The sequence below is a fragment of the Urocampus carinirostris genome, chromosome 3 (genome assembly GCF_059441175.1).
Source record: "Urocampus carinirostris isolate Australia breed hairy pipefish chromosome 3, RoL_Ucar_1.0, whole genome shotgun sequence".
NCBI classification, from domain to species: domain Eukaryota; kingdom Metazoa; phylum Chordata; class Actinopteri; order Syngnathiformes; family Syngnathidae; genus Urocampus; species Urocampus carinirostris.
In genome coordinates this window covers 21,312,229-21,335,168 of record NC_142351.1, presented here as the reverse complement: position 1 = coordinate 21,335,168, position 22,940 = coordinate 21,312,229, and the positions used below count along the sequence as shown (strand labels likewise).

At 40.4% G+C, this 22,940-nt stretch overlaps 1 protein-coding gene across 4 annotated transcripts in view; it reads right to left on the bottom strand.

The window, feature by feature from the left end:
- Positions 1–22,940, bottom strand: part of flna (filamin A, alpha (actin binding protein 280)) — a 44,309-nt gene that overhangs the window by 4,751 nt on the left and 16,618 nt on the right. The window contains exons 3-43 of one of the 4 annotated variants that reach the window (XM_088331000.1): positions 19,090–19,341; positions 18,695–18,792; positions 17,558–17,705; positions 17,378–17,496; positions 17,217–17,294; positions 16,407–16,569; positions 16,126–16,326; positions 13,383–13,520; positions 13,124–13,250; positions 12,922–13,058; positions 12,643–12,839; positions 12,461–12,574; positions 12,165–12,308; positions 11,954–12,077; positions 11,555–11,715; positions 11,359–11,449; positions 10,582–10,751; positions 9,226–9,343; positions 9,011–9,123; positions 8,785–8,934; positions 8,377–8,695; positions 7,747–7,920; positions 7,510–7,672; positions 7,264–7,424; positions 6,408–6,575; positions 6,209–6,332; positions 5,984–6,140; positions 5,724–5,913; positions 4,787–4,810; positions 4,173–4,420; positions 3,587–3,661; positions 2,814–2,913; positions 2,600–2,740; positions 2,399–2,527; positions 2,109–2,282; positions 1,851–2,012; positions 1,569–1,772; positions 1,333–1,485; positions 1,132–1,254; positions 748–1,014; positions 529–666 (exon numbers count right to left, since the gene is read on the bottom strand). In XM_088331000.1, the coding sequence (XP_088187126.1) occupies positions 529–666; positions 748–1,014; positions 1,132–1,254; positions 1,333–1,485; positions 1,569–1,772; positions 1,851–2,012; positions 2,109–2,282; positions 2,399–2,527; positions 2,600–2,740; positions 2,814–2,913; positions 3,587–3,661; positions 4,173–4,420; positions 4,787–4,810; positions 5,724–5,913; positions 5,984–6,140; positions 6,209–6,332; positions 6,408–6,575; positions 7,264–7,424; positions 7,510–7,672; positions 7,747–7,920; positions 8,377–8,695; positions 8,785–8,934; positions 9,011–9,123; positions 9,226–9,343; positions 10,582–10,751; positions 11,359–11,449; positions 11,555–11,715; positions 11,954–12,077; positions 12,165–12,308; positions 12,461–12,574; positions 12,643–12,839; positions 12,922–13,058; positions 13,124–13,250; positions 13,383–13,520; positions 16,126–16,326; positions 16,407–16,569; positions 17,217–17,294; positions 17,378–17,496; positions 17,558–17,705; positions 18,695–18,792; positions 19,090–19,341 (6,237 nt within the window). The remainder of the gene's footprint in view (positions 1–528; positions 667–747; positions 1,015–1,131; positions 1,255–1,332; positions 1,486–1,568; positions 1,773–1,850; positions 2,013–2,108; positions 2,283–2,398; positions 2,528–2,599; positions 2,741–2,813; positions 2,914–3,586; positions 3,662–4,172; positions 4,421–4,786; positions 4,811–5,723; positions 5,914–5,983; positions 6,141–6,208; positions 6,333–6,407; positions 6,576–7,263; positions 7,425–7,509; positions 7,673–7,746; positions 7,921–8,376; positions 8,696–8,784; positions 8,935–9,010; positions 9,124–9,225; positions 9,344–10,581; positions 10,752–11,358; positions 11,450–11,554; positions 11,716–11,953; positions 12,078–12,164; positions 12,309–12,460; positions 12,575–12,642; positions 12,840–12,921; positions 13,059–13,123; positions 13,251–13,382; positions 13,521–16,125; positions 16,327–16,406; positions 16,570–17,216; positions 17,295–17,377; positions 17,497–17,557; positions 17,706–18,694; positions 18,793–19,089; positions 19,342–22,940) is intronic. The other 3 variants (XM_088331002.1, XM_088331001.1, XM_088331003.1) reach the window with 3 other exon arrangements.

Sequence of the window (22,940 nt, the reverse complement as noted above, 5' to 3'; positions counted from 1 at the left end):
CAGACTTTCTGTGCGGAGTTTGTATGTTCTCCCCGTGCTTGCGTGGGTTTCCTCCAGGCACTCCGGTTTCCTCCCACATTCCAAAGACATGCATTTCAGGTGAATTGGCCGGTCCAAATTGTCCCTAGGTGTGAATGAGCGAATGAGTTGTCTGTCCCTGTGTGCCCTGCGATTGGCTGGCAACCAGTTCAGGGTGTCCCCTGCCCACTGCCCGATGATTGCTGGGATGGGCTCCAGCCCCCCGCGACCCTACTGAGGATAAGCGGTACGGCTGATGAGATGAGATGAGACTCAATGTTAACGTATTGCATTTGCATGCATAATTTTATTGTGATTTAACAGCTCTGGGCTAATCTTCACTGTTCATTAGTGTTGCTACTAAAGATGCTGCTTCTTTGCACTGTTGAAAAAAGCACTTGGCTCATTATCAATATCCTGTAATCTACAAGGCTTGAGGGATAAAATTCACATCTCAGGAAACTCCATCCCACATGAACCCCACTATCATTCAGAAAACACTTGTCTCACCTGGCTCCTGCACAATATAAGACACTCCACTCGAGCCATCCTTGCGGTCCTCAAAGGCAATTTCCGCCTTGCTTGGCCCCTCCACTGCAATACTGAGCCCACCAGCTCCAGCCTCCCTCGTCCAAATACTGAATTCGGCTTCAAATGAAAAAGGACAAAACTTGGTCCACTTTTAGAATATAATCTTCGCAAACAAAAATGTCCAGCCACCAGACCCACCTGGCACACCGGCTTCCGCTCTCTCCAGGCCTGGCCCACCAGCACGAACTTTATGTGCGCCGCCCTCTCCAAGCGGGCCAACAGTAAATTGGAAGGGGCTGCCAGGAACATGGATCCCATTGTATTTTACGCACACCGTATGCACCCCCGTCTCAGTTGGGACGAAACGGATGCAGTATGTGTTGTTCTCGCCCTCCATAATTTCAGCTTGGTGAACTTGACCAGAGGGGCTGGTCACCTGAGCGGACATGTCTGCTATGCTGATCTCTAAAGAAACAAGTAGTTGAGTGAATAGTCAAAATGATTAAATAAATCAATATGGATAAAATAAAAACATTAAAAACAAACCCCAACTAAAATTTTAAAAATAATGGTCATGGCTACCTGGTATCTTAAGGCTAAGATCACACTGGCTGCCAACATTAGCCACTGAAGCTGCCCTCTTCTTTCTAGTGATGCTTTCTTTCATCCTGCCCTCGCCTGTAACCTTTACTGTGAATGCACTCCCTGTGCAAGAAATTACAACACATAAGTCAAGCTTAGCAATTGTTAACCTCATTGTTGCCACCTCTGTTTAGTTCCTACCTGGAACATGTTGGTCAGCAAATTTGATGTTGATTATGTAATTCCCAGGCTCAGTAGGGCAATATGTGACTTTACAGGTACCATCTTCCTGGTCCTCTGTGTTTATGTCCACTTTGCTGGGTCCTTCAATGGAAAGGCTCAAGCCACCATAGCCTAAATACACAGAACGTGTGAGGGGGGTTTTGAAAGATGTTCTCAGTGATATGCCAACTATAAAGTCCTTTAAAAGGTTGTACCTGCATCACGAGTGTCAATGATGAATTCAGCAGGCTCAAATGTCTTTGCTTCACTCAGCCCCAAGCCACTAACATGAACGCGGCTGGCATCTCCAATCTCAGATTGATTGATCATTACAGGAATAGGGCTGCTTGGTATATGGCGACCATTTTTCTTTATGTTAACCAGATGTTCCCCAATCTCCTTTGGGACAAAGGAGATACCTGAAACAGGAGGGGAAAAAGTTTACCAGCTATACAGATTACCAACATAGACCTTTTTTCAAGAGCAATTATTCTTACCGACATGGCCATTACGCAGCATTTTGAGGAGGCAATGTTCCTCACGACCCGAGGGTGTGGTGAGCGATGCAGTCAGTTGGCTCAAGTCAAAATCCCCAATGTCCAAGGGAATGTCAGCAGCTGAACCCACTTTCAGATGAGACATTCTCATAGAGTCATCTCCTGGATTAAACAACGAAAACATAAGGCACTCACTTTGAACCTTTGTGTACATTTATTGACACAGTCCGGGATTTTGTAATTAAATATTGTATCTACCAGTGATTTTTGCTGAAAATGGGCTGCCAGGAATGTGTTTGTCATTGTATTTGACCAGGATGCTGTAGTCTCCTGGCAGAACAGGCAGATAGGAAACACTGCAAGTCCCATCTTGGTTGTCCAAGCAGCTGATGTCCGCTTTTGATGGACCCTCGATGGCTAGAGATAGACCACCTATTAAAAGATACAACCATTTATTATAAATCAGGAAATTAAATGTTACTTTTCTGGTAGAAAAAAGTATGTATGTTGTGCTATATTTTTTATGCTACAGCATCATTGCTGCATACCCTCGCCAGCATCTTTTGTATTGACCGTGAAGACTGCAGGTTTGTTGACTGTCCCATGAATTAGGCCAGGTCCATAGGCACTGACATTACCACTGTTCAAGTAATCCACATAGAACTGTAGGGGACTTCCTATGAACACAAGTGAAGGACATTAAAGAAGATGATGCAATACTTGCAGAAATCTTTCTAAAAAATACTCACCAGGGATGTGAATGCCATCATATTTTATGTCCATCTCATGCAGTCCAGCCTCAATTGGAGCATACTTCACAGTTACTGTGCCGTCCTTATTGTCTGTGATGTCAGGCTTGGCAACCTTGCCAGATGGCATTCGGACCTCACCTGCGGTCCAAGGCGGTCAAAGTGAGATTAATGTACCCCAAAATAAGAGAAACTCAACAATTCATTGTCCTACCTGTGATCTCCCCTTTCTGAATTGTGAACGGGATGACCAGATCAAAGGGTCTAAGCCCAGTCACATCCAAGCCATTCATTCCAAGTGGTCTGTCTGTTGCCTAAGAGAACAAGAGCCGAATAAATTACTCAGTGTAACAATATATTAGAGAGCATACGCACTTATTCTCTACTCTTTGTTTCACTTAGCATATGACCCCTAAGAAACATGGATAATGGAATTAAACACTGAGAAGACAATCATGATCAACAAAGTGGACATGATTACGACAATGAGAATGATGATACTGACAAACCAACAGAAACAGACAATGAGGATAAGATGTAACAAGTCAAACGCCAAAAGGACAGTTCAGCGCACAAGTCAGAAAACACAGTCCTCATGGAACACTGCCAACGCAAATCATTTGTCCCTTCAGTAAGTTTTTAAATAGCACTGGGCAACACAGTTAAATCACTGTGCACTGTTGCCATTTAGCTCAATGTCAATTTCTTGAGTGCGGTATCAAAAACCTTGACCAGTGCCTCTTTCTCACTGAGCAACTTTGTTGCATTTTCCATGTTAGGAACCCTGTTAATGAAATTAAATATCACTGCAGAAGATGAGAAACAAAAAGGCCGTCAGATGAGAGACACCTGCTCATCGAGGTCGGACATGTTTGATGGTGCATAGCAGAGAATGGTAGGCGGGTGACATGATGGAAAGACAACATGGGACCCATTTGTTAAAAAAAAAAAAAAAAAAAAAACGGTTGGGACAAAGTATTCTGGTACCCAGGGTTGCTGAGCGTAGTACTGAGGAATTTGCCGCTGCTGCATGAGCTGGTCTGATGGAGCTCCTTCCAGTGCCTGAGGGGATGAAAGATGAGGGGGGATAGATGGGATTGGAGTGAAGTAAAAAAATGTGACACCAGTTGGAGCCACTAATGAAATTTCTGTAGAATAAACAGACTAAAAAGGAAAACTTCTCAAGGCTAAGCTTGAAAAAGTTAGCCCAAGTTATACATGTTGCTCAATTATTTGTAAAGCCCTGTAGGTTGAGGTAGCCTAGAATTTGGACTGAATAAATGCTTAAAGATTTGTTTTACAAAATTCACAAAGAATTTGTAGGTTCAAAAGAACATATAAACGCACTTTCTGATGTGGCCTTTTAACTCATTTACCGCCATTTGATTTTACATCCAGTCATAGCAGTGAATGAGTAAATGCAAAAAAACACTTATGACCATCACAGGCAGTGAATGAGTTTCTTTTCAGTTAGGGTTGCAATGCTTTGGACAGAGTTGTAATTAAATTGTATAGCAAAAGATACACTTTTAAGAAAAAACAAAAAACAAAAAAGAAGAAAAAAAAAACACACCGTGACTTGGAAGGGACTGTTGGGAATGTGTTCTCCTCCGAAACGGACGCAGATGATGTACTCGCCAGGTTGCGGTGCAGTGTAAAAGATGTCGAATGTACCGTCCTCATTTTCCACAACGTCCACATCCAGCTCTGCTCCTTCAGGTGTGCACACTGTGCAGGTCACCTTGCCTTTGCCTGCTGCCTTGGCATCCACAGTAATGACTGTCTGTTCCCCAATCTGGATGGTTGGGCCCACACCAGCACCTGTTTGAGTGAAACGCTGTCAAGTTGAAAATATACTACTGCACAAATCTTAGAAGGCTTATTTAGCATGCATATTTTGCCACCAAGTAAATAGATTGAAGATGAAATCTTGTCATGTTAAATCCAGAAAATATTTGCCCAACATTGATATTAACATCTAAAACTAAGTTTGATTAGCGAGTGTCATTCAGCATGCCATGATTAATTTTCCAATTAGTATTAGTGTATCAAAATGTTTCATATGTTCAGTTAAAGGAGGAAATGTAATAAGTGCATGAGAGAAAAAAAAAATAGTTCAGGTTTTAAGCGTTTCCATGCTAAAAGACAGGGAATTGCTCTACAGTCCAAAGTTACTCCATGGCTTACCTAAACCGTGACCTCCAATTGAGACTGATAAGGGGAACGGTGACAAGCAGGATGTGCAAAAGACAAAAGTGACACAGTTAGCTAGGGGTGGAGGTGATTAGAGGCAAATGTGTGCTGTAAAATCCAACAAAAAAAATATAAAACTGATAAACGCAGTGAAGCAAATAAGTGTTTGCATATGTGGAGCAGGGAATGGCCTAAGAAGTGTAACAGAAAAGGAAACTTGTATATAAATGCTAGAAAAGCTACTTAAAGAAAAGGTAGTGGTAATTTTGGGGTTTCATGAAAAAACCTGCTGAGAAGTAGACACTTGTGATGTCAGGCTCAGCACAGGTCAAACTACCCTATCCTTCAAATCTACAGTGATTATAATATTATATTGTATTATAATATAATAAGATCTACTCCTATAAATAACAAACATTACTAAATACAGGGCGGCAGGGATTAGCTATAGAAGACATCGATAGAGTGGCAAGATTCTCATCTTTGGCAAATCTTAACACTCAACTGTTTATAATTAAAAGCATTACAAGTATTCTAAAACGGTTGAAATTTTGGCATCAACAAAAATTGACAAACAGAATCTAGGAGTAGATATATGAATACGGTTAGCAAAGGGCAGACATATTTGTTAGGTTGGTATGGGAATACATTGTTCAAACGTTTAAGGGATGGCCATCATATTGAATGATCTTAAAATCTGCATAAAAAAAAAAAAAAAAAAAAGTTTATTTGCAGGTTTGTCGATATCATCTACATTTTTTATTAGGTCATAAATCAAGGTCTACATATAAACCAAGCTCGTGTTTTTATAATACAGTGCAAGATGTCTGAAAAATAAAAACCAGTTGGATTTGGACCATTTTAATGAGGAAATATACCCAGATGCCCATACCAGTGCAAGCTAAATCTATGGAGAATGTTCATTGCATACCTGTGACTGTGCATTTGCTGGCATCTCCTGTTGGCAAAGCCCTGATACGATATGGCGAGTATGGAATCTCATCCCCTCCATACTTGATCAAAATGGTGTATCTGCCAGTCATGTCTGGTACGTAAGATACCAAGTATGTTCCGTCTTGGTTATCACGGATGTTGGCCTTCTTTGGCTTGCCTTCTGGGTCCTGCCAAAAAATGATTAAATATAGATCCCAATTTGATTTAGCGTTATTGTTCGCAATTCAACACCCTTACAGTGATTTGCACAGCCAGTAGTCCTTCTCCTGCATCTTTAGCATCGATGGTAAACTCAACAGGAAGGGAAGCAGGCACCCCCGTGGTGTTTAAACCAGGCCCGCTTGCTCGTACTTTACTTGCATCATGTGTAGGAAGCACCTTAACCTTATAAGGGCTGAAAAGGGAGACATAGTTCAGTGTAAAACAAAACTAAACACTGACTACAGTCGGCATGTGCAGTACCTGCGCGGGATTTCCTCATCGGCATACAAAACATTAATGGAATAAGGACCCTCTCGAGTGGGAACATAATTGACTGTGTGAGTCTGGTCACCATTAGCCACAATTTTTGCAGGCTCTACGACACCTAATATATACAGACAAGTGATAATCCCAGCAAATTGTCACGATAAATGCAATTCAGTAACATACTGCAATATACCTTTGGGGCCCTGAACGCGAACCTGCAGTGGAGCTACTCCAGCCTTGGTAGCATCCACTGTGAAGGCTTGTGGAATATTGGCCCTGACATTGTTGCCAAGCCCTGGACCTTGGCACTTTACCTTGGAGCTGTCCACTGTGTCAACGACTGGCACTGAGAAAGGACTGCCTGTGAAGACATTTTATCGGCAAACAGTTTAGATAAGTCAAATAAAGGCCAAGCAAAAATATAAGTTTCCATGCATTTCCACTTTTATGCCTTTTTGTATTATAATTTTCATCCCTTACTCAGCAGTGTTTCCTATAGAATTATAAGGGTGGGAAACTCTAGGGGGGTTCAGGGGCATGGAAGAAAATCGTTGAGATTTTATATTCAAATGCATCCAGCTGGTGCATTATTAAAGCAAAATAAAGAAGCTCTTTGATGAACGTGTGCGCTTGTAAATCATTGAATCGTAAATACACTTGTTATGAAAGGCAGCAAACAAGTCAAACCCACAAAGCATGAAAACGAGACAGGAACTAAGTGCAAGAAAAAAAAAAAAAAAAACTACTCGCCATCTATTTAGACTAAAAAGAACTACCATTCCATTTTAAAGTAGGTGATCGGTGAGTCAACAGACCAAAACCATGATTTGATTTAATTTATCAAATATCTTAAGAAATAATCTGTGAAAAAGGTAAAATGACAATTAAAAATGCTGCAACACTGTAGAGCATATAAATGTAATCATTGCAAGCACATTTTAAATTAACTTTGAGGTCTTCAGCCATCAATGGCAGTAAATGAGCACACTGATGTAAAGCCACTGGAATAGAGTTTCCACAAACACGTTAACTAGTGAATTGTTATATACCATTGATTGGTTGTCCTCCATATGTCACATTGAGATTGTATGTGCCCGGCTCGTATGGGATGTATTCGACGCTGCAACTGCCATCCTTATTATCAGTGCATGACATTTTGGCCTCCGACGGCCCTTCCATAGCCAACCCAAGACCGCCAGTCCCTGCTCCCCTGTAAATATTATGTAACAAAAAACATAAAAGCTCAAGTCATTATGAAGGACAACAGATTATCCTAAGTTCCAAGTCTAATTTACCGCGTCTCCACTGTGAACTTGTTGGGCTTGTTTGTGGTCCCACTTTTTAGGCCAGGACCATGTACACGCACTCTAGCCGGATCACAACCTTCAGTGACAGCAACTCTGAATGGGCTTTTTGGCACTGGTGTGCCATCATAGCACACTTCAACACTGTGTGGGCCTAAAGCATGAACAGGGACCATCTTTAAGCACATATACATGAATAACAAAACTGGCAAGACATATTTTGCTGACCTTCTTCGTAGGGCGTGTACTCCACATTATAAATCCCGTCTCCAAGGTCGGTAATCAGGCTATCTGTATGACTTCCCGATGGGTTGCTAATTACAGTTTTAATATGGTCTCCTCCGGAAGCAGTCAAAGCACGAGCATCCACTGTAAAATCAGTAGTGGCTTCACGGAAAACGCCTTAAATAGAAAATTAAAATGGGTGTTAGATAAAAAAATAAAATAAAAAATAAAATGAAAACAGTGGCTTGATGAACTTTAATATATTAAGCAGGCTACTAAGGATAATTTCGTGGTGAAGGTTAAAGCGCTTGAAACTACAGTCTCAAACACTTTAAAATTAAAATCTGCCTCTTTGCCTACTACATGAACTGGGCCATCAAGTGAACACAATAAGCATTTTGAAGAAATAAGGATGCAAGTCTTAATCTTCCTCTGACTTGATAAAGTGTTATCGTGAAATTACTGCATGTTTTTTCCCTTCACTTCTTATTTGTATGGGCTGCAGAGAGAACGAATGCCATATATTTTTTAAGCAATGACAATGCTACCCCTGCATTTAAACCACAAACATCCCTTAGCAAATTTTAGGTAATAATTCATCTATGGGTACATCCTTAAATATAGTGATTTTACCTTTGCCTTCCACTCCTGGCCCAAACACACGGACACCACTCGCATCAATGGCTGGTTCAACAGTGAGTCGAGCTGGGAAGTTTGGCACATCCTGGCCACCGTAGCGGATTGTCAAAGTGTAGGAGCCAGGATACAGGGGAATGTAGGTGATTGTGTAAGTTCCATCCCCGTTATCCTGGATATGAACTTCAGCCTCTGTTCCACCATCGGAAATTATCTCTATTGTCAGTTCAGCTGGGCCAGCATTAGTACAGTCCACTACAAACTCCCCAGTTTCCCCAACCTTTGCACGTTCCAAGCCTGGGCCGGAACAACGCACCTGGTGGGAAACATTTACATGCATTAACTCCTAAGGACTGCATTTCTGTAGTTTTAAGTTACTAAACCTGATTAGATCTTCAAATTTACCTTAGATGGGTCTGTGGCAGGATAAGCTGTGGGTGTGAAAGGTGACCCAGGAATTGGGACTCCATCATAAGTCAATTCAACTTGGTATTGCCCAGCTTCCCTTGGAATGAACCTAACTTGACTGGTTTCTGGACTGAGACCAGGTTCCACCTGGAAAAAACGATTTGTGATATTAGGCATTAGAATATAAAATTTACAAGCCAGAGCAGACAAGAATATACCTCACCTTGCAAGCAATAGGCTTTCCAGTAGGTGCTGAAACTTTGGCTACTACTTTGCCTTGACCTCCGGCACCCTTTGATTTCACAGTCACCTCTTGGTCTTTGCCTACGGTCATTTCTATGATGAGAAAAAAAAATTGTCGACGCAAGTCAAGGAAATGTTTGCAATTTTTAAAAAAGCAACAGTTATTATGTTAGAACAGAAGTGATTAGCACATACTGTCCCCCAGTCCCATGATGTTGATCTTGCTGAGGTCCAGGGACGGCGCAACAGCTACATTAAAGGGGCTCTTGGGGACATGATCTCCACCGTAGGTCACGGCAAGCCCAAGTGGACCCTAACGTCAAGAAGGAATAAGATTCAGAGTGCAACCGTATCAATGCAAACACATTACAATTGAGATAGGGTAGATTATCCTGAAGGTGGGCAGTCCAAATCTAAAGTAGATGTGGAAAATATCTTTAAAAAGAAGAACCACAGCAGGAGATGGCAAATTTATAGATATGAAAAAGAAAAAAAAGCCAATTATTGGAACAGCTAAGTATAAAGTTTGGTAGGACAAATTCCATTGTTTGCATAGGCTGAAGAGGAATATAAATGATAATGGGACTGGAATTGACTGGAAAAGGGTTATCAATGAAATGAGAAGTTAGTGAAGCAAAGGAGGATCAGATGACACACTAGCTTAGTTGAAAAAAAGGTAAAACAATTATTTGTAAACATTGTTGCATCTACAAGTGTTCTGGGACTTAAAAAAGCAACAATTTTGCATTTGCCAAGCAACAAAATGTTGATCTTTATCCAGAAATGCTGCTATAGCATGGAGCACGTCACTGCACTAGAATAGAATTAGAATTTACTTTTATTGTCATTCTTTGTAACAATGCACACAGAACGAAATGTGGATACAACTGACCCGTACAGTTAGACTGTAGCGAGCCGATGCAGCCGCAGCCAAACAGGGCGCAGCCATTTTAGCCATTGGGTGACCAAACCCCCCAATTCCAACCCTTAATGCTGAGCGCCAAGCAGGGAGGCAATGAGTACCAATGTTGTAAGTCTTAGGTATGACTCGGCCGAGGCTTGAACCAGCGACCTCCCAGTCTCAGAGCGGGCGCCCTACCATCTAGGCTACAGAGCTGGTATAGCAGTATTTTAAAAAATAAAGGGCTTTTTTATGGATGAAAATCAAGTTCATGCTTTATAGTTAACAATTTTTGTCATGACTAGGCTCAACAAAAACCCACTTTAATTCATTCTGCACCAAATTTTTAAAGTTATGAAAACTGTTCCTTCCATTTGCACTTGGAGCTTTTCAAATCAAGAAAGTTAAACCAATTTGTTATTAGTCAATGATAATGTCAATTCTGTCAATGATTTTAGCTGAAGCATCTCAAACAGAGAAACCAGTGACTACCGTCAAAATATGTCAGAGAAAATAAAAAACGTCAATCACCCTTAATAATGCCAATCAACTCAATTAGTAAACGGGCTTTGTTATCTATGTACATAGGCCATAGAACTAAATAAATTTTAAATTAAACATTTTGATTGTAGAACATGTTCTACACTTACCTGCTGCACAGGAGTGTATTTTACAGTGTGCGTGTTGTCATGGTTGTTGATGATTTCAAAGTCTTTTACTGCCTCTCCTTTAATAGGCCCCACAAAGTTGCAGTCCAGGTTTGCTTTTCCCGCTCCTTTTGTGTTCACAGTGAAATGTGTGGGCTTGTTCAATTCAACCCCTAGGAAAGGCATGTGGACAATGTAAGGACAGGTATCAAAAGTGGTGTATATAAAATAATGGAATAGGTTTTATGGTTTAAGAACTGTTTATAAAGATTTCTCAATTCAATATTTTGCATTCCATAAAAATGAAAAGAAAAATATTTCGTCCTCAACGAAAGCCAAGCACAGTCATGGCGTCATTTTTTTCCTCATAGGCGTTCAGCAGCTTGTCCCCATACTATTCCTCGCGTCCCGTCCTGAGACCTCCAACTAGTGTTGGATGGCCTGTGTCTGCCTCCCTTTGAGCTGCTTTCTGAGGTAGCCCTTCGATGGGTTTCCTGCAAGGCTGCACTCTTGCCTTAGCTAAGCACGTTGGCAAGCTTCACGCCTTGTCGTACAGGACTCATACAAGCGCAGTTGAATTAATAACTTTTGTTCTGTTAGAATTATGGTTTGGCCATTGCTAAACTTTTATCAAAACCCCATAAGCTTCTAAATAAAATGATTGTCGATCTCAGAAAACAATTACTGTAGATTAAATCATAATTGTTTTAAAATATGGTCAATGATTGATAAAAGTTAAAAAATAAATAAATAAAGTAAAATAATCATCCGTGAGCTTACCACTACGGCTAAGTCCCGGGCCTTCTGCCTTCACTTTACTTGCATCATGTGCAGAATCCACCTTGATTCTGATCGGTGTCATTGGAATGGCCTAAAAAAGTATTAACAGTTTTATATAAGCTAAACGACTTCTCACACACAGTCAGTACAAAATTAACTTCTGACTGAATTCAACTTTACATAGTAGAAAACAAACCTGGTCAGCAAAGAGAACCATGATTGTGTAGCTGCCTGCCCCAGGAGGCGTGTATTTGACAGTGAATGTATCGTTGTCGTTCCTAATTATGTCAAAATCAATGTCAGCTTCTGCATTTCCAACAACGCCGGGAGCGCACTTGATTCCAATGCTAATGTCACCTTCAAAAAAAACAGAAGGAGAATATCATGAAATACTGTTGACAAGTTTATATTAACTTTCCAAAATGTCAAACAATGTAAAACTGCCAAATGCGGGCTCAAAATGCTCTGACTTAAAAAAGGAAAAAAAATTACATTAAGAGATTAGACAATATCCATATATAGTAGTTTAGTTTTAAAGTAGATGGCGTTTTCTTCCCTCTAATTTCTCACACCAATTGTAGGATTCAATCATTACCTTGACCTGCTTCAGTACAGTCAACTGTAAAATAGGTTGGCTCAAAGGCCTTGAGACCAGTCTTAGCTACTCCAGGTCCAGAAACCTTCACCTTATTTGGATGGCAGCCTGCCCCGACATTCATCTAGGGTCCACCGGAAAACAGACCAATCAGTGACAAAAGTAATTTTGAAGGAAAAAAAAACAAACTAAAATATCAAAACATTCATACCCTGAACGGGCTGTCAGGGATGGTGACTCCTCCCCAGGAGACCATGACTGTGTGTTTTAGTGGCTTGCGTGGAGTGTAAGCACAAGTGTATGTGCCATTACCATTGTCTTTAACATTGACATCCAGAGGATTGCCTTCCCAATCCTGTAAAAGGACATCAAAGTAATTGTATATGCATGTAAACCTCAGAACGAAAAAAAAAACTCCAGAAGAATCATGATAATTATAGTGTTCGAAGACATGTTAACTTAAACAGTCAAAAATTAAAATGTACCATTTTATACAAAGACCTATACCTGTGCAACGATCTTCAGGGGAGCTTTTCCACCTTGCTTGGCATCTACTGTAAACTCTGTGGGCTTGCCAACAGCCAAACCAGTGCTTTGAAGACCAGGACCATAAGCCTTAACCTAGAGAAATACATTATTACTTCTGTGTAAAAGCTGGGGACACCAAAATGTTATTAAAAATTGCTTACCTTTTCAGGGTAAAAGTCTTTGCCAGGTGGGTTAACAATCTCAGCCATGAAGGGGGAATGTTGAATGTCCTCACTGTTGCAAAGCACATGTACTGCATACTCGCCAGGCTCTGTTGGCCAGTAGCGAACATCACAAGAACCATCGCCCTTGTCGTCACACTCAATCTTTGCCTGAGACGGGCCTTCCACAGAGAAACCTGAAGAGAACAATCCCAAGCTTAGTTTGCGAGGCAACAAGGATGGAAGTGGTAGCTAACATATGAATACACAAAAATATACCTAAAGTGCCAACATTGTCTCCAACAGCCTCCACTACAAAGTCAGCAGATTTGCCAATCACGCCACCCTCAAGGCCCGGACCCCAGGCCCTAACCTTCTGCTGGCCAGCTTCAGGACCAACCTTGACTTCAATGGGACTGAAGAGAAAAAAATATTAACATTTGTGCTTCTACAAAAATATGATTTTAATTAGAGTGAATACCTGCGAGGGATGTGCTGTCCTCCCCATGTGATGGTGATGCTGTATGTGCCAGTCGAGGTTGGGTAATACTCAAATCCATACACACCATCCCCCAAATCTTTTCTTTTACAAGGTTCCTCAAGTCCCTCTAGAGATAAATCAGTACATTATTGTTAAGAGCATTCATTACAAACTAGCCCTCCCACCCAATAAAAAAGTACAAATCTATCACAACCTAAAAACAAAGTCAAAGGAAGCATTAATAACAAAAACAACTCACTGGGCCCCTTGATAGTGACTTTAAGCTCTCCGGTGCCAGCGCCTTTGGTATAAACACGGAAGTCTGCAGTCTCCTTTACACGCAAGCCTTTTGGCTGCAGACCACGACCCTTAGCTTTGCATAGGCTAGGGTTGCATGCTGTTCAAACACAAAAGCAGGGACACACAGAGAATTGAGAGAAGACTCTCAATGTTCTAAGAAAAAAAATATAGTGAGAAAATAGCCGGCTCTGTGAACAGTCGCTTTGAGTGGTCGGGAATTTACAGTACGTGTCATGATAAGACATTTACCGCAGGTGGATTTTTACTTTGATAGGAAAACCCAGCACTCAAATTGTTGAAAACTGTCACACATTGGAAAAACTAAAACAGGTAGACAGTTTTGTTTGAAAGAACCACATACATACCACTTGATCCTTGTGTGGCCATCTTTGCCACATATCGTTTGGGATATGTTGGTCAAACAAAAACTTGCCTTCCGAAGGCCAGATTAGTGGTCGGGGGAAAAATAAAAATGTCAGTTTATTTTCATTGGCTCCATCTTCTGGGATTTCTTGAAAATATAAAATATTTACTTTGTCTCAAACTTGAAACTTAGTATAATTTTAAGCTTGGTTAACAGTGTCTGGAAACTAGTTATATATTATATACACTATTTCCTAAATTGCAGTCTTTGATAAAGTTTTAGTAGGTTGAGGAAAAACAATTGTGAAATAGAAACACAAAATTATACTTCCGTAAATTCCGGACTATAAGCCGCTACTTTTTCCCCCAAACTTTCAACCCTGCGGCTTATTCAGTGATGCGGCCAATTTATGTAATTTTTCTAACAGCCACCAGCGGCGCTCGAGTTCAAGGCACATGACACAGCTTACAAGCTAAACGCAATCGAGCAGTCCGTTAAAGAAGTAAACAGAGCTACTGCACGCAAACTTTACCTTGCGAGCGAGTTACTAGTGTGTTTATGAATAAGGGAGCGTGGAACGTCGTCAATATGATAAAGTCTCTTGCCCATACTGGGGAAGACGACTTTGATGACGTCGGTTATAAGGAGGAAGATGAGGACGGTTCACCGTGGTTTCTACAAGTATGGTATGTTTTTTTTTTTAAACATACCGGTTCACTGTGCTGCGAGCGTATTGCTACCCTTCACAGGCACGGTTTGGGATGAAAGTTATATTATTATTAAAGCTTTGAAAACTCTCGGTGTACCGTCTCTTTGTAAATATGTGTAACCATGTATAATATGTATTTGCAACTGCATATTTTTGTAATGTATTTATTTTGGACATTTATTCTGATAAGTCTTGTACTGACCAATTAAAAAGAAGGGGCGTAACAGACGCGGGGGATGATGGGAAGGTGAGTGTTTGTGGACACGGCAGACAATAGTGGATATATATTTTTCCCACCCTTACCTTTGGAAATATACACTTTTTTCCTTGGATTACTTTTAACAGGACCCGGACTCTGTAGGACTGCAACCAATGTTAACTACCGGTATCATTTTCCGTTAATTTGACGGCTGTGGTTTTGGAACTGCGCACTTTAACTTAGGGTTGGTAAACTGAGTACTTTGTGCTGTGCACAATCACAGCCATGATCATTGATTTTTGCAATCCAAAGATGGAATAAGAGCTTGCTCTGTCCGCTCCACACATCGGCCCAGTATTGAAATACCTCCGGGAACGGTGCATTCGCAATGCTCGCAGCAAGGCTTTAAGGCTAGGACCTTAGCTTGGCCTTTTGGCTGAGAGTATTATGAACTGACCGATAACGGATAATGAACAATGAATAAAGATAGAAGATAGAACAATAACCCTTATTATTATTTCTCGACTGCCAACGAAAATCGAACGGCATAATATTCCATTCATAATTGCAGTCTCCAAATCAGAGCTACTTCATGCATGCTTAAAAGCCAAAAAGTAATTAAAAAAAGGACAGTGGCAGATGTAATTATGCTATAGGAAAGACTGTTATTAAGCAGAACAAATAGGATTCAAAAAGTTTAATGGAAAAATGGCTCCTAATGACAAGACAAATTGGTCATTTGAAAAGCACCTTTTAGGGAGGAACGTATTCCTCACGGAGGTTTGGAATTCTTCCCCAAAAAGGTTACAATTTTGCAAGGCAGACGACAAAGTCCACAGATGTAATCATGAAAAAACATGCAATTTACAAAAGATGTCAAAACATAGCCATACAGCTCAAAATCTTGCACATGCAACATGCATTTTTACAGTTATAATTGCATAAGCCATCGTTGTGAGGACATTCAGTGGTATAACCCACTAATAACAGTATGTGCATTAAAACACTAAAATTCATTAAAACAAATTAAGTCTTCATGATTATTGTTTGACAGTTTCTCCTGGGGTGGAACATTCTTGTGAAAAGTTCCTCACTAAGATGGCTTTTAAACTATACCACTTACAAAGATAGTGATACAAGAACACAAAACCACAGACAAAGACATATGTGGGTACCCAAGAGAGACTCCAGGAAACGGGAAATAACAGCAGAAGGAAGAGGTAGCTCCTGAGAGTAGGCAGATGCCACCGGGCCTCTATCAGAGGAGGCCAGGGAGGATCCAGCATAGACGCAGCAGGAGACAGAAATGCATTAAAACAAAAGAAAACTGTATGTGGTGACAAACTTGTACTCAAAGAGGTTTCACTAACAATATTTGAACTGGTACAACTGGGATCGTTACAAACTAGGATTGTCTGTGGGGTCCCTACCTTCGCCGATGTCCACTGTGAAGGGACTCTTGCTGATCTGGCCACCAGCAAAGGTGACAAAGATTGTGTGTTGACCTTCCTGGGTTGGTTTGTAAGTGCAGCGGTAGCTGCTGTTGCCCTTATCCTCTATGCTGCAAGTTACAGTGTTCTTCTTCCCTTCAGGGTCCATGATAACAACCTCCACTTCGCCAACACCAGCACCTTTTTTATAAGAAACCATATAAGATGGAACCTGGAACAAATAGGTGCACTCCCAGCTGATACTTTATCTATCCAATTACCCGCCGTGTAGGTGTCAAAATAAGTGCTCTTGTTAGCGATATTCCCTGTGGGCTCCAAGCCAGGTCCTTGGGCAGTGGCTTTGCTAGAATCTCCCTGAGCCATGCCAATCTCCACCTCGAAAGGACTCTTGGAGATGTGTTGGCCTGCAAACAATACTGTCACCTACAGTAAAAAGAAAAAAAAAAATAACAGCTCTGGATAATCAACAGGAAAATGGACCCGTTAGTTGGCCCTTAAAAAAATCTGCAGTTCTGTTCGGTTTGATTATTAGAACATTTCACACAATGGCTTACACCATTCATTATTTAAAATATATTTCGGCAGCCGATAAATTTATTCGGTTTTTAATACAGAGACCTGCAAAGGAGATTGTATAGAAAGCTAGTTCTTTTTTTTTTTACCATTATTGTTTACAATTTTTCATTGTTGGAGTATTATGAATTGTTGACATCATTGTATGTTTCAGTTGTAACATAATGCCACAAGACTCCCTGGCCTGCAAAAAACCTTGATCGGTAGCCTAAATGGTAGGGCGCCCGCTCTGAGACTGGGAGGTCGCTGGTTCAAGCATCGGCCGAGTCATACCTAAGACCCACAACATTGGTACTCAATGTGAGCGCCAAGCAGGGAGGCAATAAGGTTGGAATTGGTCACCTAATGACTAAAATGGCTGCATCGTCTCGCTACAGTTTAATTGTACAGGTCAGGTGTATCGACATTTCGTTTTGTGTGCATTGTTACAAAGAATGACAATAAAAGTAAATTCTATTCTATTACATCAGTGTTGAACATTATACAATCTGCCTTACCTTGTGCATGCCTGTTACTTTTGGTGTATAGAAGACAGAGTAAGTGCGATTTTTATCATTGTTGGCTGTCACTTTGGCCTAAAGGTAGAAGAAGTAAGCAGTATTTTAAAAAAATGTTTTAAGTGATACAAAAAAAACAAATAGCATCAAGTATCTCTAACCTCCTCTCGGTGTCCTGCAGGGTCTTCAACATAAACAAGCACTTCTCCCATACCAGCACTGATGGTCTCAACAGTGAACAAAGCCTTTTTCATCACCACATTACCAATCGGTTCAATGCCTACAAAGAGCAGAGTAGGTTTTTACCAGCATTCTTACTTTTGGAAAGTGTCTATGTTTACCTGGCCCATAAGCACGAGCTTTCTTGGGGTTGAGTTTTGGTCGTAGTGGTGCACCAGGTTTGAGCTTAGCCTTTGGGAACTGGGAGAGGTATGTCATGACTGAATGCTCATCCACATTGGGGTCAACAATTTCCTCAGGTGTTATAACCTAAGAGGGCAGAGAATGCGAATAAGAGCCAAGAAGTGAGTCTTTTACTGAGTATTAAGCTTTGCGACACAGGTAAATAAAATGTTTCAACAATCTCCTCTTCCTCCTTAAACATTACCAAATTTAAAAAAAATACATTTATCTTTTGTCTTTCTGAAACAGTCGACAAAAGGGCTCTTACCGGAAGAAAATCTGTGGGTGGAAAAATCAGCAACCACACAGACAAGTGTCAGCACGCAACAATGAGCCAGTGCCCAATCTGGGCCAGTCAGCACAACACAACTGCAAGCCCTTTTTAATACATGCTCTGACTGCTGTTGTGAAACATTCAAGTCAGCGCTGCCAACCTTTGGAATTTCAACAGACCAATATCTGAATGGGCACGCTTTCAAACATTTTTTTCTCTTGGAAACACCCTCTGAGCAATTATTTTATTTATTACCCGTACAGTTGCTTAATGGTAATGGATGTAGAAACCCAACATGAAAATCAGGCAATGAAGCTTTGCCAAGTAATACAGTAATATCAACCTGACTGCAGGCTTAGTGTGCTGATGAAACTCGAAAGTAAAAAGGGAAATTCTAAGTTTGGAATCATTTTTTCCATTTGAATTATTTTCATAAAAAAATAAATACCAAGTCATTCTACTGGCAAAAAAAAAAAAACATTTGTGCCCTTTAAGTGAGTACCGCCTGCTCAAACTGCCTAAAAGTGTTCCATACGGGATAAACCAGCAGCTTAGGACGGCGCAGAGGAATCTTACAAAAAATATCTATTAGCTATTGACAAATGGTGATGCAAAAAATATGTGGTAGCCCACCAACTTGAAGGTGGATGCTGTTCTACAATTCACTAATTTTAGCAAAATCAACGGGTGGTCAAAGCAGTGATTTAAAATTCCTTTCTGCAAGATGATAGCCCTCTAGAGTTGTGAACCAATTATTTAATACTCATGTTTAACCAGCTTTAAAATGAAGGCATCACATTACCTGTGGTATACCTAACCAATCATCAGCTTGCTGCATGGCCTCACGGGCGTTGTCCACAGGTTTAGTGTTATCCCACTGGTCCCAGTCAGGACACAGACCTAAGAGGTTTGTAAAAGGTAAAATAATCAATAGGCCAGCATTTGCAAAATACCTTAGAAGGTGGTAAATGTAATGGAACAGTTTTAAATTCACCATACTCAAAAAAAACGTTGAACAAAAATATTGTCATGCACTTTAACATGGTGGAAGGCCATAAATCTCAAATACCAAACTTTTAATAAAGTTGTTGCATTATGGGTCTAACCTTTATAAAATGGTTCTATACAACATTTGTGGTTGTGTTATTTGCGTTAATTTTGATTTTAATCTAAAGCATGCACCTCTTTAGCAGTTACCTGGAGCACAGCTGTCCACCAGGGCCCCTAGCGCCCGACCAGTCTGCCAATCTCTGTTGAAGTTTGTGATGGGAAGCTCTGGAAGTTTGTTCTGAATCCACCCCAACAACCTCTGCTTGGGAGTCTTCTGTCTGCCATCATCTGCCTCCTCTTCTTCATCCCACATTGGCATGGAGATTGAGTAGTGCAAGATCAAGGTCCAGATCAGACCCAGGATGAGCTTCAGATTTCCATCAACAATGGCTTTGGAGTCTGAAGGCCCAAAAAACACATTATCATTTTAAACTCAAGACTTGGTAGTGCAACACAACAGATTCAATTTATGTATTTAAGCCTTTGATACAATTCTCCCAAAATATCATAGGGCCTCGGTTGGAAAAACCAAATCAAACCAACAAAATAAAAAAACAAAAAAAAATAAAGAAACGCACCATTTAAGAAAGACTTGGGTTATTATTTGTGTGAGATTACTTGTATAATGATAGGTTTGAAAAAGTAAATGAAACATTAGTTGTCATCCTGCTTTTCAAGTGTTTAGTTACATCTGGAACCAATTTTGCTGATTCATTATCATGACAGCGCCTCATTTTTTAAAATTATTTGTCGGACATCTCACTGAAAACGCTTCAAAAGCTATATTTACAATGGCCTATCAGTACAGTACAGACGCCAAATTCTTGTTTAGACGTTTGACTTAAATGTGTCCAGACAAGTCAAAAGAAGAAATGAGACTTTTCTTGGCCATTATAATTGAACAAAACAAAAACAAAAAAAAAATTAAACTGTTTAAACGGTGTCAGAAGCATGCATGTGTAAAATGGGGTTGATTGAGATGCTGATCCCAACAGAGGGAACAAGCCTTGAGGAGAAGGCGTGGCTGTGCGTGTATCCATTTTCTTACTGATGGTAATCATACATATGCATGTGTTCATTTTTTTTTGCCAAACTCAATGAGCCGCCAAGATACTCCTGAGGTCTAAGAAGAGCAAATAGTTTTGTCCATCTTAAAGTGAAACCCCTTTACGTGAGCTGTGATAATAATACATATTATTTCAAAGAGTCTTTCAGGTCACTAGACAGAGTATAAAAACAGTGATAAGAATAAAAACAAAGCAATGAACACAAAATTAAAATCAAAGTACAGTTAAAAAGGGGGCCAGGTGAGACGTTTTATCATGGATAGGCAAGTCTGTCTGATGATGTCACAAGAGGTCATGTGCAACAGTGGAACCACACACCTCAGAAATTATTTGGAAAAGGACAAAAAGGGCCTGCTTTAATAACCACTACCCTTGGGAACTTTGAATATGTGGATCACTGTAGCAACCCTGAGTCAACTCACTTTGTAGTCTTACAGAGAAAGAGTGATGACAAACACCTAGAAGCAAAAGAAAGTCAGGATAGAAAAGACCCATCATGGTGATGAATGTTGATCAAAATAAACAGAAGAGATGTTAAATGCCATGTGTTTTAAAGTATACCGCACGTCAGAACACGCAGTAGGAATGCTGGTGAGAAAACAAAGGGTGTGGCGCAACCTCACAGCTTTGAATTAGCAGAGATTTAACACAAACCTCTGAAGTACCACAAGCAGTTCAGCAATGAGTTCTAACCACGCTTAAAGTTTTGCATTTATTATAAACTTTTATTTTAGGGCACACAATATTGGAACAGAGCGCTCTTGTTCAATTGTGTCACGGTCAGGCTCCACTTACAAGTTTCAACAGCATTCATACAATTATATTATTAAACGTGAAAAGATGGCATAGTCATAATTTTTGCTAAAATAATGAAAACGTTCAATAAATAATTCCAACTGTAACTACACAACCCAAACCTGAAAAAAGGGGTGCTAATGCAACTAAAATGCAAGTACTGTGCCAACATTTGGGAGACTAAAGTAATGACAACAGAAAGGACTCCAACACTCAAAGTGAGCAATAGAGACAAATTGACACCCAGCAGACCAACTCAAAGCATGCAAGAGTTGTAAAGAGGAGAGGCCCCCAATATTCATTTTTTTGGGTCACTTAAGAGTTCAAAGAGAAAAAAATAAAAATAAATGAAAAAAGCTGCGACATGCATTGTAACTTCACCGACAACGTGCCAACAAAAAAAGGGCAACACGACAAACGTATTCCATCATTTAAAACGGTATCGCCCACTAGGTTATGCTAAAGGATAAACAATTCAGTCCCAAACAAGGGCTAGTGGACTTTCAATTGTTGAAGAAAAACCCAAGAGAAAATGGTCGGATCTATTTGATTGAGACTAACAGCAGACAACGATCGTCCAATGCCACAATTTTCTCGAACATAACTGGCACTCAACGTGGGTTGACCTTGGCTGAACCCACCCTTGGTTTCTCTTCATGACAAACGCAGCACGCACTTTGAAATAAAATAATCTAACTTTGTATTTCTAGCCTTGATTGTGTTTAACGGAGTGCAGACCAGTAAACCAGAGATAATGGGACGACAAGTTAAATGTGTGTTAAAAAAAAAAAAAAAAAAAAAAGATCGGCCTGCGGTCTGACCCAGAAGCTAGACTGCTGTATAACTGGATAAAGAGAGCAGCGAGCCTGGCCTTGAGATAAGGATGAAGAAACATTGATGGTCCATATATTTTTGGAAGACTTGTGACAAGCTCCAAGCCAGTGAAAGAAACTGCTAGCTATCAAGCCGCTACATGTGTATACCTGAAACCACAGGTGGGAACACAGTGAACTCTCACAAAGCAGCCTTAAAGCCTGATACTGTGTACATACAGGATTTTTCTGGCCTGTAACCTTTAAAGCAGTGGTTCCCAAAGTGGGCGGTGGAAAGATCTTGTGGGGCGGTGAGTAAGAAGAAGGCGGTAGGGGGGCGGCAGTCCGAAGTTTGAACGTAGTGCTGTTGTGAAACCGCGAAGCACTGCAGTTTTTTTTCAAGGTTTTGGAGTGAGTGATGGCCAACCACAATTGTTACTGTTCGAGTTGTAAAAGCGTCAAACAATCAAAGGCAAGGTTTTAATAATAGCACAAGCCAATAAACGCAGTTCACCACACTATGCCACACCCACCGTGTGGGCTCATTGAGTGTCATGGCGGACTCAGTAAACCTAGTCACAGAGACAACAGACGAGAAGGAACCGAAGCCGAGCGGTACATTACTTGTTTGGACCTATTTTGGTTTTGACGAAGCAGACGTGGAACAGAAGAAAACGCCCATTGCAGAATTTACTTTCGCGTAGTCACTAGGTCCAAAGGAAACAAGTCATTTGTACCAGCACCTTGAAAATTATCCCAGCATGTCAAAAGGGTTACAAGTAAAAGTCAAAGACGGTGCATCTACAAGTGAACTGAGAGGTAAACAAACCTCCATCAAAGCGGCATTTACGACGTTCAAGCCATACGAAAAAAGATCGCAAAGGCACAAAAGAAATAACAAATGCTTTGACTAGCTAAAAATGTCTAATAGTGTCCAAACCCAAAACTGCATTATCGAATAGAGGTAAAACTTTATTTATGCAAATTAATAAGTGAAGTGGGCTAGTAATACACTGGGAAGCCTTAAAATCTTTAAAGCAATGGCTGTTCTTTTTAGTTGTAGCATTTTTTTTGGCCTGAACATTAGGTTTTGTCAATTCTGTTAACATTGTCACACAACTTAAGCCCTTTCGTTCTGACATAAAAGTTTGGATAAAGCAGCAAATGATTTTGTCAACTTTCACTCAGAGGCAAAAATTTGACTTCAAATATGAAAGAAAAATGTGATGATCATCAATTGACTGAAATGTTTTATCATGATAACGTTTTGTCATACCCAGCCTTAATTCCAGACAATAAATATGATGTGTCCACAATATTCAAA